Genomic DNA, 16,064 nt, shown 5'->3' with positions numbered 1-16,064 from the left:
CGCGGCATCTGCTGGAGGAGGTCCTATCTGTGCCACTTTATAATTAGTCACAAATCCCCCGGGATTGGGGTTTAGAGCCAGCAAACCTCCAATCTGAGAGGAGCTCTCGCCTGGAGAGATAAGCCAGCGTTTGACCCTTCCCGTCTGCCCAGCCCAGCCCCCACCCCACACACGGGGACACTCCCTCCGCCCCAAGGCCTCGGTCCATCCCAAATACAGCCTGTCCCCGGCCTCCCCACCTGCCTAGCACAGGATGATGTTTAGTGGGGGTTGGAGCTGGGGACGCTCGCTTCCTGAGTCCAGGTCCCAGGCCTGGGGCAGGGGCTGCAGACACAGCCTGAGGCCGGAGGACCCTCCCTGTATGTGCAGGGAGCTTGGCCGATCCGCCCAAGGCTGAGCCTGTGGAGGGCAACACCTGCCCTTCACACCCACCACACCTGTACCCCGAGGGGCTCAGGCAGGCAGACCCCAGACTCAGAGGGTCAGTGCAGAGCCCGGCCCACGGCTGGTCCCCACCTCCCCGGGCCACCCCGATGTCCCAGCGTTCTGCAGGAACGCCTGCGTTTCATGCACCCTTGGGTCACAAGAGCCTCGAGATAAGGGGATCCAGGAGGGAGCCAGAGCCTCTCACGGCTTGCCCACCCCTCCCTGGGGCACCCGCAGCCTACAGCGCCCGGGCACAGGTGGGTGACGGTTCCCAGGGAGGCACCTCGCGTCGACACGAGACCAGAGAAGGTGCTGCAGCCTCGGGAGGCGAACAGCGCTCGCTCACGGGCACCCTGCCCTCCCCTCGCCTGGCCAGTCAGCAGCAGCCCCAGGAGAACCGGCCACCAGCTCCTTCAGCCCAGGGAGGGGACTGGGGGCCGGGGTCTCCCCCAGGAGCACACAAGGCGGCTCCCATCTGCCCCTCCTCAGCACAGAACCAGCCCCACACCGGGAAGCCAGGTGCGGGAACTCACCGAAGACCCCAGGCCTGTCCACAGGCCTGCTCAGAGCTGCAGGGAACGTGGGCGGACAAACTAATGGCAGCCTCCCTCCTGCGGCGCCAGGAAGCTGCGAATTCAGCACCGCCGCGCCGGACAGCTCCACCCGCAGGCCGCCCGGGGCGAGGGCCTGGCGCCAGGCTGCAGGCCGCTCAGGCCGGAAAAGGTACACCAGCGGCCGCCCAGCCTCACCCCTGCAAGCCCCGGAGGAGGCTGCGGCAGAGACGGGCACCGCCCCAGGGCTTGCACTGCCCTCCTGAAGACTCACAGGGGCGAGTGCGGGAGGTGGGGGTCCCACAGGCAGCTGGCCCTGGGCGCAGGGGCTCCCGGCAGCTGCGGCTGTCCTCAACTGTCCTGGGCCTGAAGAGCAGTTCTCCCAGGTCACTGGGCCCCCAGTTCTGCATGCAAGCAGGCGCCCGCGGTGTGAGCCCCTTTAGCAGGAGCACGTGCCCCAGCCTCAAGCAGCCCTGACGCCAGGCGGGAAACCCCAGACCCAGACAGGGCGAGGGGTCCGGGCTTGGGGGCTCCCGAGTGAGGCCACATGTTGCAGCCACAGGCCAGACGTGGTGGCAGAGGCGACCCAGGAGGAGGAGCTGGAGGCACGGGCTGGGGGTGGGCAAGGCCGAGGCTGCCCCGCCGGAGCACGGCCTGCCTCGCACAGCATCCGTCCGCCCCCGTGACACAGCCACCGCGGCCTGCGGGCGGAGCCGGGACCCAGCGTGACAGGACACGGGGCGCCCGCCCGCCCCAAGCTGTCCAAGCTCTCCAGGACGGCCTCCCTCAGCCTCCCACAAGCTGTGTGAGGCCCCTGGGTCCGTGGCTGTTCCTCACCTACACCCCCAAGGGCTGCAGCGGCTCGGGGCTGGGGGGCCAGGGGGTGACCAGCCACCATCGTCCACTGCCTCAGGCTCACTCGCTGCAGGACAGAGCTGACCCTGGGAGCTCCTCACGGAACAGCCCCCCTGGGCCCGCACCCACGTGCACCGTGAGCAGGGCAGCCTCGGTGGACCCACTGCCCCCGGGCAGGGCCAGGCCGGCATCTCGCGGTGCACTGCCCGCCAGCACCAACGGCCGTCACAGCAGGACTGGGGCGGGAATGAGGGCGGCCAGGCCACAACCACGCAAGGATTCCTGGGTCCAGCCGGCCAGCGTCAGCACCCCTGAAACCCGAGTCACACATGCTGAGGCGAGGCCCGCACGACCTCCAGGGGCCGCGCCGGGGGCCAGAGGGGCTCGGCCTCCAGGAAGCAGTCCCCACCCACCAAACCAGCGTCTGACGGGGCTTCTGCCAGCTTTGGAAATCAGCCTTGACTTCTCAGGATGCTAAGCATCTGGTACTTTTTAAAACAGTATCTTTTAGACCCAGCCCTGAAACATTGACAGTTCAACAACGTTTGGGGAGCGGGCTGAGGCAAACTGACCCTGTGACTTGCCGAGGCTGGGTGGGCTCTCGGGGCCTGGGGGGCTCTTTTCTCTACTGCTGTCTCTGGAAGTGCCCGTATGCGGTGGGTTCTCATGGGAGCCCAGAAATGTTGGCCCTCCTGGGCGGGCCCCTGGAACAAAGGCGTCTGCCGGCCAGGTGGCGGGAGGCTGGGCACGAGAGGTCAGCGGGAGTGGGGGCACGGGGGGAGGGGAGGCAGGCCGCGCCCAGAGCGCCGTGTGCCACGGAAAGGGACAAGACAGCCCCCCCAGCCCAGGCTGCGTCCCCCCGGGGGGCCCTCAGCCCGGCACAGCTGGCCGCTCTGCCACAATCCCCAACCACTCTGCCCACTCACTGCCCCCAAAACCGGCGCTGCCCAGAAATATGGCTGCCGAGGGGAGAAGCAGACACAACGCCCATCTGTCCCATCCTGGCGCTGCCTTCCCCCGGCCCGCAGCCGAGGCCACGCATTCGGCCCAGGGGTGACCGCCGCTGCCAGCCCCCTCCCTAGTCCCAAGCAGGCGCATCCCCTCAGGGCATACCACCCCAGCCCCCACCCCAGGGCCAGGACAGGAAACGGAGGCCTGGAGACGCGTGACTTTCCCACGGCACAGCCTGGGCTGGGGGTCCTGCCCCACGGGCTCTGCACCCAGGCTGACCGCAGAGACCCCGGACAAGAGACCCCAGACACTCTGTGCCTTCTGGCTGGCTCCCAGGGGTGCCACCATGGGCCTGGGACGGGGTGCCCTGTCCAGCTCCTTCCCGGCTCCACAGGGCTGACCGAGGGACTCCCGAACGGCTGTGTAAGACTCTCAGCTCCTCAAACACACCAAGACCCCCACCCCGAAGGGCAGGGGCTGGGGAGCTCCACATGCAGCCCTCTCTAGGGGCCTTGGGCATCCCCAGGTCCCCGCACTGCCCGCCCAGCACCTGCCCCGCTCCCCGCAGGGAGGAAACAGGCCCACAAGGCTGCCCGGCTCCTTCGCAGGCCCGCCCGGACGGCGGGTCGGGGGGAGTCTGCTGGGGGCTGCAGAGCCTGCGCCCCCCAGTGGGCAGGTCTCCTCACGGCCTCTGCAGACCTGGGCTCCCACGGCCCTGCCCACCCGTGCCCCGGCCTCCAGCTGGCGCCAGAGTCAACGCCTGAGGAAGCTGGACCTTCGGGCCCAACGCACTGCTGGGTCCGGTTCAGGGGGAACTAGGAGCAGGAAGCAGCAGCCTTGGGGCTGCGGCTGCTCTGGCCTCGTGGCCTGCGGTTCAGGCCAAAGCCGGCCATCAGGAGGGACCATCGGGAGGGCCCCACTGGTTCCCGGTGGCCACCCCCCCACCCCCAAGTAGGCTCCGCCGCCTCGGCCTCCACCTTCCAGCTCCTCCACTGAGCCGGCGGCTGCCAGCAGCTCTGGCGTCACCCAGGGGCACCGTGGCCAAGCCTGCCCCCAGAGAGGCCACATTCCTGGGCGAGCAGCCTCCCGCCGCCCCCAAGAACCGCCCACATCCTGACGTGTCCTCAGTGCCGGCCACGTCATGCAGGTCAGGCGGGCCTCCCAGCTCTGCCCCGGGGTGAGGAGGGCCGGCCCCGGGCCTGGCTGAGCCCTGGGGGCAGCAGAGGCCTGAGTGCCCTGTCCTCAGGGTCCGGTCGGGGGCGGGGCCGTGGCCCTGCGTGGACAAGGACTGGCCGGCCCCTGGGGACCATGCAGGCCAGCACCCCAGCCAGGGGTGTCCCAGGACCCCACGTTGGTGCTGGACACGCACTGATCTCGGGACCCCGACCCACCCCAGGGCACAGGGGAGAAACTGAGGCGCAGCGGCCTCCCGGGGCCCTGAGGGACGGGAAGAAAACCCGCAAGAGGAGGACGTTTCCTGGGCCTGCGCGGGGCTCCCAGCTGCCTGGCTCCGGAACACTGGCCCCTCAGAGGCTGCAGAACAAGGCCGGAGCCGCCTCCCAGGGCCCAGCCCGGACAATCCCCGCTTTGTCCCCGCGGCCTCAGCCCCAGCCCAACCTCCGCCTTGTCCCGAGTCCGAGGCAGCTGGCCCCTCAGCCCTGCTTGGCGGCCGGCAGCTCTGCCTGGGGCAGTGCCTCAGGCAGGCTGTGGGCAGCTCCGATGACCCCAGCCAGGACCTGGGCGCTGGGCTCACAGAGGCCCACCCCGGGCCTACCACCCAGCGCAGGCCAGCCTGGCTGCCTTGGCCGGCCTGCGGGGGATGGGGGTGCTGGCCAAGCCTGGCACTGGGGAGGGATCCCCTGCAGGACCTGCCCGGAGGTGCCAGCCCACTCTGTGTCCAAGGACTTCTTGCAGAGTCCAAGGCAACACCAGGGACCACCCACAGGTGCAGGAGGCCCTTCCCCTCCCCCGAGACCCTCAATGGACCCTGGCAGATGCTGGCCCGCTATATGCTGAGCACCGCAGGTGAGTCCGGCGCTGCAACTGGCCATCGGGGCCTCACAGAGGCCGTGGGGGGTGCTGGGGCTCAAAGCCCCTCGAGTGCCAAAGTCAGGGGTTGGCCCTGGCTGAGCCTCCGGACGGTGGACACAGAATCGCCCCAAGAGGAACAAGGCATCCACGAGGGCCTGGGGGCCTGGCTGCATGGCGGGGGAGGCCAGGCCCATAGCAGCACCCCAGGGATCACAGGCAGGCCCCAAGGGGCCCCGCTCCGAGCAGCCAGAAGGTGCAGGTGGAGCCGGCAGGAAGGGACGCTGTGAGCAGGCAGCCGGAGAGCAGCCGCCTCTGCGGGCACTGCCCGACCCTCTGGTGCCCACTGGCCTCGAAGGTGCTCTCCAAACCGGAGCACGAGGTGGCCACCAGGTCCCCCGGATACTCCTGGTACCCGGCAGCCATAGACCCTCCCTGGGCCCACGGGCACTGCAGCACGGCCCACGTAAGCTGTCCATGCACGGGCTCTGACCCTGGAGGACCTGTCCGCTCCGGGCACACAGAAGGCGCAGGCAGCGAGCGGGGCACACGAGCAGGCAGAGAAGATGCGGCCAGGGCTGCTGCCCGGCCTCTCATGACGCCAGACTCTTCTCCCTGACACCTGCAGGCCCAGAGACCTCCCCACAGACAGGTGCCTGCAGTGAAAACCAGGGGAAGCAGCAGCCAGAGAAGGTGCAGTGGACAGCTGGGACCTGGAGTCTCCTGGCCGAGCCCTCCCCACCCCACCCACAGCGGTCGAGGTTGGCTGGGACAGGCCAGGGCGGGGGAGCCAGCCCCGGGGGCCCAGTGCACACGTGCCCCCAACACGTACAGCCCAGCCTGCCAGTCACCAGCAAGGCTCGGGGAGGCCCTGGCCACCGTCCAGCCATCCGGGGCTGAGTCTGAGACCCTCCGCTCCTCTGCCCGGAGCACAGTCAGATGGCTGCCTGTCCAGCGGGGATCCCCCCGGAGCCCCGAGTGAGGATCTGCCTCAGAGCCATGGCCAGTGTTGGCCTGGCTGCTTCCAGAAGAGCCAGGCCTGGCCCTGTCCACAAGCCACTCCTGGACAGACACCTCCAGAGATGATGCCTGGCACATGTGGGCAGAAGCGGGCCCCTGCACCATGCTGGGGGCCGCTGGTCCCCATGCTCCCCGCAAACCCCACAGTGCAGATGAGCCCCGGCCGGAGTGGCACCAGGCAGCACCCAGCTCTGCCAGAGCAGGTCAGGCCTCTGCCCCCCGCCCCATCTCTGCAGAACCTGGCACCACAGCCAGTGACGAGGCAAGGGGGCGGGGTGGGTGCATGAAAACCCAGAGGTGTTCAGAGCCACAGGGGACTACGGTGGGCCGGGGACACTCTGGGATGGGGGTCCTAGGGCTCGGTCCACACAGGACCCTCCCATCCCTTCGGGAAAAGGCCCCCCCTCTGAGGTGAGACCCCCCCATCACCCCGGGGACCCTGTGCAGAGCTGCCCTGTGTGGACAAGCACAGCCCCCCAGGGCTGGCTCCGAGCCTAGGCAAGGGGCTTCCTGGAGGAGGGTCTGTGCCTCGGGAGGACGGCCGAGCAGCGTCTGTCCCAGCGTCACTGACGGGGCGCCAAGCCTTTCCAACTCCCCCCGGGAGGCAGGGGCATAGGTGCGGGCTCCCCACTGCCCCCCAGCTCTGCCCACAGCTCCTCCAGGACAGGGTGCCAATGTCTAACCAGGGTGCCGTGAGCATCGTGGGCTTTCCCACGGCCCCTGGGAGCCACTGTCCTGGACCAAGTTCAGATTCTGAGCCCACTCCCAGCTTACAGAGTGGGTTAGACGGACTGGGTCTGGCCTGGGACACAGAGTGGGAGGTTCCGGACCCACAGCAAAGGGCGACGTGCCTGCCGACCGCGCTGACCATTGGACAGGACAGCTGGTCCACGTGCGGCCAGTGGAGGCCCACCCTACCCAGCCTGCTCTGCCCACCCAAGCGGGACGCCCACTCCTCCGGGCCTTAGCCCCCCATGGCGCCCCAGGCTGGTTCCTGGGCCGGCCCCTCCCTGACCATCCCCAGGGCCAACGGGCTGTGGCCACTGGCTGGCCGCACAGCCGCCTCCCTCTGCTCAGCCTCCTGAAGCGGACACAGCCCTGCACATCACCCCGCCCGTCTCCACCTCTGCCTGCCCCTCCGCCCCCGTCCTGCTCTGAGCCACGGGTCACCCCAGGCTCTGCAAACCCTCCCTCCAGCTCACCTGTCTCTCCTGCTCACACCTGCCTCTTCCCAGCTCACCCGTTTCCCTCCAGCTCACACCTGTCTTTCTTCCCAGCTCACCTGAGTCTCCCTCGTTCACCTGCCCCATCCCATCCCAGGAGTGCCCTCCAGCCTGCCTGCCACCAGCACCCACGTTAATTCTCCCAGGGGTCCCTTGAAAGCCTGGAGGGGCTCTCCCCACCAGCGCGCCCATCACCTTGTGAGCCTGCCCATGGGCAGCAGGGCGGCCCCCCGATTCCCTCTTCCCTCTTTAGCTGGACGGACCCCTCGCCCGAGAGCCCCGTCTCAGCCCCCATCTCCTCCCCGCTGGACAAGGGGTTTCCAAGGGTGGACTCCACCTCCTCCCATGGACGCCGGTGCCCCGCCTCCCTGCTGTCCTCCCCAGGGTCCTCCTGGCCGACGGGCGCTGAGCCCCCTGCGCTGGGTCTGCTGCGCCCTGGGGGAGTGAAGATGGCACAGCCCCTCCCGGCCTCCTCGGTCCCTGCTGGACCCTCTGGGGGTGCCTCCCCGCCACCCCCCCCCCAGCTGAAGAAGCCTCTCCTGGACAAGCGAGTGGACTCCACCCTGCTGAACAACACCGGCCCAGCGGGCCTGGATGGCCCTGTCCCCCGACCGACCAGGAACCACAGTGCAGCTGGGGTGAGGGCCCTCACCAGGCTGCCTACAGAGGTAGTGCCAGGCCACTAAGGACAGCTGTGCAGAGATGACGTCCTGACCACCTCGCCAGCCCCGACGGGGAGGCCCAACACTGCAGGAGCGACGGACCCCCTCCCAGAGCCCAGGGCCAAGGGAGCAAAATAGAACCACTTGTGGCTACAGAGGCGCAACAGAAGTGTAAACTGGACCCTGCCAGCCACCAGAGGGATGTCGAGCCAGACAGAGGAGGTGGCTCTGTCCACACCTGCCTCCCACGCCTGTGGCATCCCCCACCCCATATCTGACTCCCCAAAAGCAGTGTCTCGAGGGAGAGCGGCGGGCCCACCTCCCAACAGGAACCCCGCCCCTGGGACATGGGGTCAAAGTGGCCGGATCAGCCACTGCACGCGGCCCACCACCCTGACGTCTACCCTCAGCTCCCCTTTACAGAACCTTGACAGAGGGCAGGCCATGCATGGGGAGGTCGGAGGTGTCCATGAGATGAGGGGGGCTGGGCTGGACCCCCCCCACACCCCAGGCCTGGGGGGGGCCGCACGGCTCAGGGGGAGCTGCTCCCCCGCAGCGCACTGTTCCCCGAGAGCTCCGGGCAAGAAGCCTGGCCCCCAGATAAGGTCAGGCAGTTATCTCGGGAGTGAATGGATAGGCCTGGGAAGTCACAGCTTTCTGGGCATTTGCTGCCAAAGAGCAGCCTGCAGGCCAAGTGAGCAGGCCTGGTGGATGCAGGCCACGAAGCTCCGTATCCACCAAACTCTAGGTGACCCTGCTACAGAAGGGACCGAGAGACGGGCCAACAGGAAGCTGGCACTCCAGCCATCAGGGTCTCAAGGGGCAGCTCTGAGCACTCAGGCCAAGAGGAGCAGAGGACAGACAGACCCCCAGAGGGGCCTCACCCAGAGAGCGGATCCCACTCTGAGACAGGGGCCGGAGGAGCTGCTTCTAAACATCACGGGGCCTGTTGTTCACACACCACACACATCCTTTTGTGTTCATTACTGTTAATTACAGTGGAAACCTCCTGTAATTAACCGCACGACAGAATAACTCAATGAAGAGTACGGAGACCAGCCCTACCCACGGAGACAACGCTGCCGTGTAATTCACTGCTGTCATCGCTTACAGGCCGATGTTTCCTTATAATAACATTTTATTGGTATGATAATTAGATTATTTCACTGCCTCCTGCATTCTGCTGCCCCACGCCCTTCCCCCATTGAGGATTTCACCAACGACGGTTGTTTCTCCCAGGAAACATGCGTATTTGAACTCAGTTGAACATGGGCTGTCTGCCACCTCCTCCTTGAACCCGGGCCCGCCGCCCCCACTTCCAATGCCTGCACTAGAGCCCGGGCCCCAGGTGCCTCGGCAGTTGGCAAGAGCTATCCACCCAGGAGGAGAGGGAGAGCACCCACCTCCCCCGCCCAGGCACCCTCTCTCCACCTCAGTTACATCACAGCCCCCACCCCACCCCCACCCAGCCCCGAGCTTGGCCCACTTTCCTCCCACCTCCAGGCTCCGCCTCTGGGCCACCCTGGGGGCCTTGGGGAGGGCCGGCAGCGTCCCTGGCTGGAGCGGCTCCCTCCTGGACCCCGAGCCTGCCGCACCCTCCTCGGAGGTCCAAGGAACTTCCCAGAGAGACAGGGGAAGGAGGCAATGCCGATCGGACCTCTGGGCCGCGAGAGAGGCCCATCCAGGAGCAAGAGGAAAATGGCTGAGCGCAGCCTCTCACAAAGCAGATGAGGAACTGGCCGCCGGCCGGGTCTAACCCAACCGCCAGAAAGACCGCCGGCCAGGAGCAGCCGGCGAGCCCCCTCCTCCCCTTCACCGGGGGTCTGCTCCGCTGCCTGTGTGGGATCCCTGGGCCGGGCTCTGCGCTCGGGCCCGTCAGCAGCCTCCCTCTCCCTCCCCCGGGGGAGCGCAGTGTCGCAGACGTTCCGAGCCGAGGCGGGGAGGAGAGAGAGTCGCTGTCCAGCCCCGTGAGTCGCCCGGGCGCTCTCCCACTCCCACCGTGAGGGAGGACCCGGCCTGGCCGGAGCGGCCGGTCCCCGCAGGACGCGCGCGGCGACCTCCCCGCGCGCCGGCCGCCGGAGTTGGGGTCGCGGCCGGGGGCGCGCGGCCCGGGACGCAGCTGCTCCGGCAGCACGCCGATTAGCGCGGCCGCGGCAGACGGCAGATGGGCTCCCGCCCGGCCCCCTCCTCCCGCGGCACAATGGGCCGGGCCGCTCGGGCTCACAATGCGGCCGGGCCCGCGCACCTGCAGCCGGGCCGAGGGGCGCTGGCCCGGCCCGGGCCCCGCCGCTCGCGCCGCGTGTCCTTGGGCCGCGCCCGGCCGACCGCAACCGCGCGGCCTGCGGGACTCCGCGGCGGGCCTGGGCGCCTGGCCTCCTATTGTTCGCGGCTCCGAGCCGGAGCCGCGGGCCCGGCCTGCGGCGCCCAGCTCGGGGCGGCCTCCTTCCCCGGCCCCCGCGCGGAGCGCCCGGGCGGCGGGCCTGCGCGCCCCGGCCCTCACGGTCCCCTGGCTCCCCCGGCGCCCATCGGCGCCCCCGGCCCTCCGGCCCCGCCGCGGGCCGGCCTCCCGGCACCGGCCGGCGCGCACGCACCTGTCTGCCCCTTGCCCAGCGTCTTCTCCAGCCGGTAGGGCCCCACATACTGCGCGTGCTGCGCCCCGCCGCCGTCCTTCCCCGTCGATGTCATCGCTCCCGGGCCCGGCGCCGGCGAGGTGGGCGCCCCGGGCGGGCGCGGGCGGGCGGCGGCAGGGAGGGGCCGCGTCCGCGCGAGTCCGTCCGTCCGTCGGCTGGGCCGGGTCGGCGGCGCCCGGCGGGCCGCGCTCGCTCCGAGACCCCGCGCCTCCCCCGCGCCGCCGCCCCCCGCGCCTGCGCCCGCTCAGCTACGGCCGGCGCGCGCTACCTCCGCCTCTGCGAGAAGACCGGGCGGGCGGGGGCACAAGCCTTCCGCCGCCGTCGCCGCCGCCGCCGCCGAGGCCCGCGCCCCGCGCCCCCCGCGCACGCCCGTCCGTCCGTCCGCGGCCGCGCAGCCGAGCCGAGCCGAGCCGAGCCGAGCCCGCACGAGGGCAGCCCGACGCAGCGGCGGCCGCGAGGGGCTCCTGCGTCGGCCAATCAGCAGCGCCGACCAATCAGCGGCCTCCTCTGCCGGCCCCGCCCCCGCCCCGTCCGCGAGGCGGAGGCCGGCGCTCCCGGGAGCTGGTCTCCGGGAGGCGAGGCCGGGGCGGCGTCCGGGCGGGGCCGGGGCGAGGCCGGGGCGGGGGCGGGGCCTGCGCGTCTCGGGCCCCCTGCCCACCGCCCACCCCCCCCCAACCCTCCGGCCCCGCCCAGGGGGCGAGCTTCGGTTGCCTGACGGCCCGCCTTTAAAGCGCATCCCAGGACCAGGCAGGCGGCAGGCCTTGGGGTGGATGGTCTGCGACCCCGGCTCCCGGCGTCGTCCCTGCTGGGCGCGACCACCAGGGTGGAAAGGCGTTACTAGCCCTTCCGCACCCCTCTCGCTGGGGCTGCGGCGCTGCGTGGCGCGTGGCCCAGCCGTGACCTTGCGCGCCCGGAGGCAGTGCCCGGGACACTGCGCTCCTCCGCTCCGTTTTCTCGGGCACACGACGGTGACCAGCACAGCGGAGTCAAGAACTCATCCAAGGCCACACAGCAGGCCTTTGCGCTGGCCCACCCTGCAGAGGGAAGCCTGACCTGGGGGCCCGGTGTTTTCTTGCGGAAAACACACGTGCTGCCTGAGCCAGGGCCGCAGAGGCGGGGGTAGTGCGGGGCTGTGGAGGGGGGGCAAGAGAGGTGAGGGCCGGGAGCAGGGAGTGCCAGCCGTGCAGGTGTGGACCCCGCACCCTCTGAGCGGCTGCGTGCCCTGCTGTGGCTCCGATCTGCCACCAAGTCCTGGGTGGCCACGTTTCTCCGGCAGGTTTTCTGCGGGCTCCGGGGCTTCAGCCCCAGCCCGCGCTCCAGTCAGGGTAATGCCCTGCTCCGGCCCAGCCTGTGTCAGCTGGCTGTGTCAGAGGGCTGTGTCAGCTCAGGGAACCGCAGATCGTCCCAGCACCCGCCCTGGGAGGGCTGGCTTGCGTTTTCTCCCCTCTCTCCACTCAGGAAAGGGAGAAAGCCCTCCAAACCCCAGCCCTCCGCCCTTGCAGGTCCCCCCTTGCTTCCTGCTTGTTTCTTAAAAGGTTGCAGACTGAGTCTTCAGGTGGCAGGTGCTGGGTTCCCCAAAGATGTGCAGGGCCTCACCCCACAAAACAGGACAGCTCCAGGCTTGGGGGGTGGGCACAGGTTTAACTGGATATACGGAGAGTTTGGGACTTTGGACGGGAGACTCCAGGGGCTGAAGGCACAATAGGAGTCATCTGGTCAGGGTGGTCAAGATTCGGGCTAGGGCCATCGGCAGACAGAGGAGGGCGGCATGCCCAGGCATCTGGAGGAGGGGTCCCTGCCAGGAAAGGGACATGCCCTGTGGCCTCCCTGTCTTCCTCTGCTGGAGCCGTGCCTGCTGCGGTCCCCTGCTTTCCCCAGCCTGCAGGACTCACCAGACACATCCTTCTCGTGCCCTCAGCAGCACTGGCCAGCTAACCATTCTTATCTGGATACTCTTGGGCTAAAGCACCTGGCTTTCAAGATTCCCAGTCCCCACCCACACTGCACCCTGTGCCCCTGGGGTCTTCCCTCTCTGGCCACTTCTCAGTCTTCTGTGTCCGTGCAGCCCACACCTGTCATCATTTCTCAGGGCTCCCTGGGGGACCCCGCTGCTTGCCTCTCCGTGTTCTCCATGTCCACTTCTAGCACATTTCTGAAGCACCCTTGCCAGCTCCACCCTCACTCCAGGGCCGCAGGGCAGCCTCCCTCCTGCACCTCTCCTGGTATCGGTTGCACAAACTCTCAAACTCAACACAGCACAGAACCATCTTTGTGCCTGGCCCCTTGTGGCCGGGCTTCCATCTGCCTGGCCCAGCATTGGCCTTGATGCAGAGAAAGTCCAGGGGAGAGGCCTCACTGGAGGATCTCAGCAAACCTTTAAAGGAGAAATAACACGGTCACTGCAGAGTGCTTTCAGAACACAGAGGGGGAGAGAACTCTTTTGTGAGACCATCTTAATGCTGGTACTGAGTCCAGAGAGGACACAGCATGAAAAGGAAATTTAAGTCCAGTACACCTCATAAGGCCAGACAAAAGTACTTAACGGAATATTAAAAGAAGAATACAAGGGCTTCCCTGGTGGCTCAGTGGTAAAGAATCCACCTGCCAATGCAGGAGACATAGGCTTGATCCCTGATCCTGGAAGATCCCACATGCCTCGGAGCAACTAAATCCCTGTGCCACAACTTCTGAGCCTGTGCTCTCAAGACCAGGAGCTGTGACTACTCAGCCCATGTGATGCAACGACTAAAACCTGAGCGCTCTGGAGCCTGTGCTCCGCACAAGAGAAGCCATCACAGTGAAAAGCCCGCGTACCACAGCTAGAGAAAGCCCATATGCAGCAACGAAGACCCAGCACTGACAAAATTAAATATTTTTTTTTTACAAAAGGACAACACATATGACCAAGCAGGGCTAATTTCAAGAATGTAAGTTACCATAACATTTCAGAATTGATGGATGTAGTTCACGATGTGAGTGGTCTGAAACAGAAAACCACAAAATCATTTCAATAAATGCCAAAAAAGTAAGGCATTTGGCAAAAGTCAATGCCCATTTATGGTTTAAACACACACACACATCAGTAAACTAGGACTAAAAGGAGCTCCTTCAACTGACAAGGGCGTCCCTGATAGCTCAGTTGGTAAAGAATCTGCCTGCAATGTGGGAGACCCTGGTTTGATCCACTGGTTGGGAAGATCCCCTGGAGAAGGGAAAAATACCCACTCCAATATTCTGGCCTGGAGAATTCCATGGACTGTATAGTCCATGGGGGTCACAAAGAGTCGGATACGACTGAGTGACTCTCACTTCAACTGATAAAGGGGATCTAGAAAAACCCAGTGACATCACCCTTGGTGGTGAAAGACTGAGTGGGAATGAGGCAAAAACATCCACTGCCACCAGGTGGCGCTAGTGGTAAAGAGCCCGCCTGCCGATGCAAGGGATCTAAGAGATGTGGGTTCCATCCCTGAGTCAGGAACATGGCTGGGAGGAGGGCACGACAACGCACTCCACTATCCTTGCCTGGAGAATCCCATGCACAGAGAAGCCTGGTGGGCTACCATCCATAGGATCACAAAGAGTCAGACGCGACTGAAGAGACTTAGCACACACGCATCATCGCTTTACTAGAGGACATGGCCAATGTAATAAGGCAAGGAAAATATTTTTATATAACTGGAAAGGGAAAATTGAAACAATCTTGATCCACAGATGACATTTTTATCTGTAGATTAAACTACATGATACTCCTAGAACTAACAAGTGAGTTTGGCAAAGTCACAGGATAAAAAGCCAAAATATAAAAATCCTATCTCTGTGTCCTAAAAGTGGACAATTAGAAGTTGAAATTGTAAGAACAATATAATTTATAAACAGAATAAAAAACCATGAATTATTTAGAGGTAAATTTAACAGAATGTGTGTGAGACATGTACCCAAAAAAAAAAACTATAAAATATTGCTGAGAGATCTAAAAAGACCTAAATGCATGCAGAGTCATGCCTTGTTTGTTACCAAGCCAAACCTGGATCCACTCACCCAATGTGCAGCAAAGCCAATCTTCTGACCCTGGATTCTGATGAAGAAAAGTGCGATTCATCACAAAGTCAACCAAGGAGAACGGGCAGCTCAGCTCATGCTCAAAAGGCACAAACTCCCCCACAGCTTTCAGGGAAGCGATTTTATAGACAGTGTGGGGAGGCGGGGGGGGGGGTCACAGGGCGTGCACAATTCTCTGACGGGTTGCTGGTGAAGTGTCGGGAATCTCAACCGTCAACCATCCAGTTCCAGCCAGTCTGGGGTCTCCATGCTGGTAGTCAGCTTGCAGTTAACTTCTTCTACCTGCAAATCAACTGGAGGCTATGGCTCAGAGTATTTCCCGTAGCCATCAAGGAGGAACCTTGGCTTTGACTCTCATTATTTTGTCTTGCTTGACTCCTTGCCTTTGTTTCTGCATTTTCTCACTTCTCTGATTAAATTTGCTCTTCAGAACTCAGGGAGGGCCTAGGAGGCTGAAGCCTTTCTACGCACAAGAGGTGTGGGGCCCAGAGGGAGTCTGTGCCTGAAGCCCCCACAGGGTCCTGCTTGGTTTCACGGTCATGGGTTTCAAGACTGTATTGTTAAGGTGCTGGTTCTTCCCCATATTGATCTGTAGGTTCAATGCAATTTCCGGCAAAACCATCCAGTTTTTTAAAAAGACTTTGACAAGATGATTCTAAAATTTCTAAAGAGATACAAAGGACGAGGGAAATTCCAAACAATGATGAAGAAGGAAGTTGAGAGACTTATACTACCTGATTCCAAGTCTTATAAAGCTATAGCAGATAAGACAGGACAGTGTTGGCTTAAAGACAGATAAATCAAAGGACGAGACTAGAGTTTAGAACTCAGTCCTTGCATTTGTGACAAGAGGTGTTCAACTAAGGTGCAGAGGTCAACTAACAGAGAAAAGATAGTCAATTCAGAAGAAGGTACTGAAATAATTAGACATCATATGTTAATAAAGAAACTTGGGGCTTCCCTGGTTGTCCAGTGGTTAAGAATCTGCCCTGCAATGAAAGGCACATCAGTTCAATTCCTGGTCCAGGAAGATCCCACACGTCTTGGGGCAACTAAGCCCATATGCTACAACTACTGAGCCCAGGCTCTAGAGCCCAGGAGCTGCCAGGGCAGCCAAAAATAAATAAATACAATTTAAAAAAAGAACCTCAAACTCACTCACTATGTTTGATACAAATATCAACTAGACTAATGCTTATTCATATTAACTAGCAATAGTACAGATATAAGTGTAAGAATTATAAACATAAAACTGCTAAAAGAAAACACAGAAAAACAATCTTTTTGTCCTTGAGTTTATATGAAGGTTTCTCTATAAAATATGAAAAGCACAAACCATATAATTTTTTAAATAATAAATTGGACCTCATCAAAATTAAAAATATCTGTGCTCCAAAAAAACACTGTAAAGAAGATGAAAAGCCACAAATTGGGAGAAAATATTTGCAAAGCACATCCCAGGAATGGATTCGCGTTGTGAGTACACAAAGAACAGTCACCACTCGGTAAGAAGACAACTTGATTTAAAAACTGCGGACAACAGGACTTCCCTGGAGGCACAGTGGGTAAGAAGCCAGCTGTCAATGGAGGGGACGTGGGTTTTGGTCCCTGGCCCGGAAAGATTCCACGTGCCACGGAGCAGCTAAGCCCAAGTGC

General features: G+C 63.6%; 1 protein-coding gene across 20 annotated transcripts in view; it reads right to left on the bottom strand.

Moving 5' to 3' along the window:
• The window catches only part of BRSK2 (BR serine/threonine kinase 2), a 48,763-nt gene extending 38,051 nt beyond the window's left edge, over nt 1-10,712 (bottom strand). For all 20 annotated transcript variants that reach the window (XR_006344826.1, XR_006344830.1, XR_006344833.1 and 17 more), the window contains exon 1: nt 10,308-10,712. Coding sequence is in view for 15 of the 20 variants with exons in the window: in XM_043922965.1 (XP_043778900.1) it covers nt 10,308-10,401 (94 nt within the window). In the remaining 5 variants the exon portion in view is untranslated. The remainder of the gene's footprint in view (nt 1-10,307) is intronic.
• Between the last annotated feature and the right edge of the window lie 5,352 nt (nt 10,713-16,064).

This window comes from Cervus elaphus, chromosome 2 (assembly GCF_910594005.1).
Source record: "Cervus elaphus chromosome 2, mCerEla1.1, whole genome shotgun sequence".
Taxonomy (NCBI): domain Eukaryota; kingdom Metazoa; phylum Chordata; class Mammalia; order Artiodactyla; family Cervidae; genus Cervus; species Cervus elaphus.
This window is presented reverse-complemented; position numbering and strand designations above follow the sequence as displayed.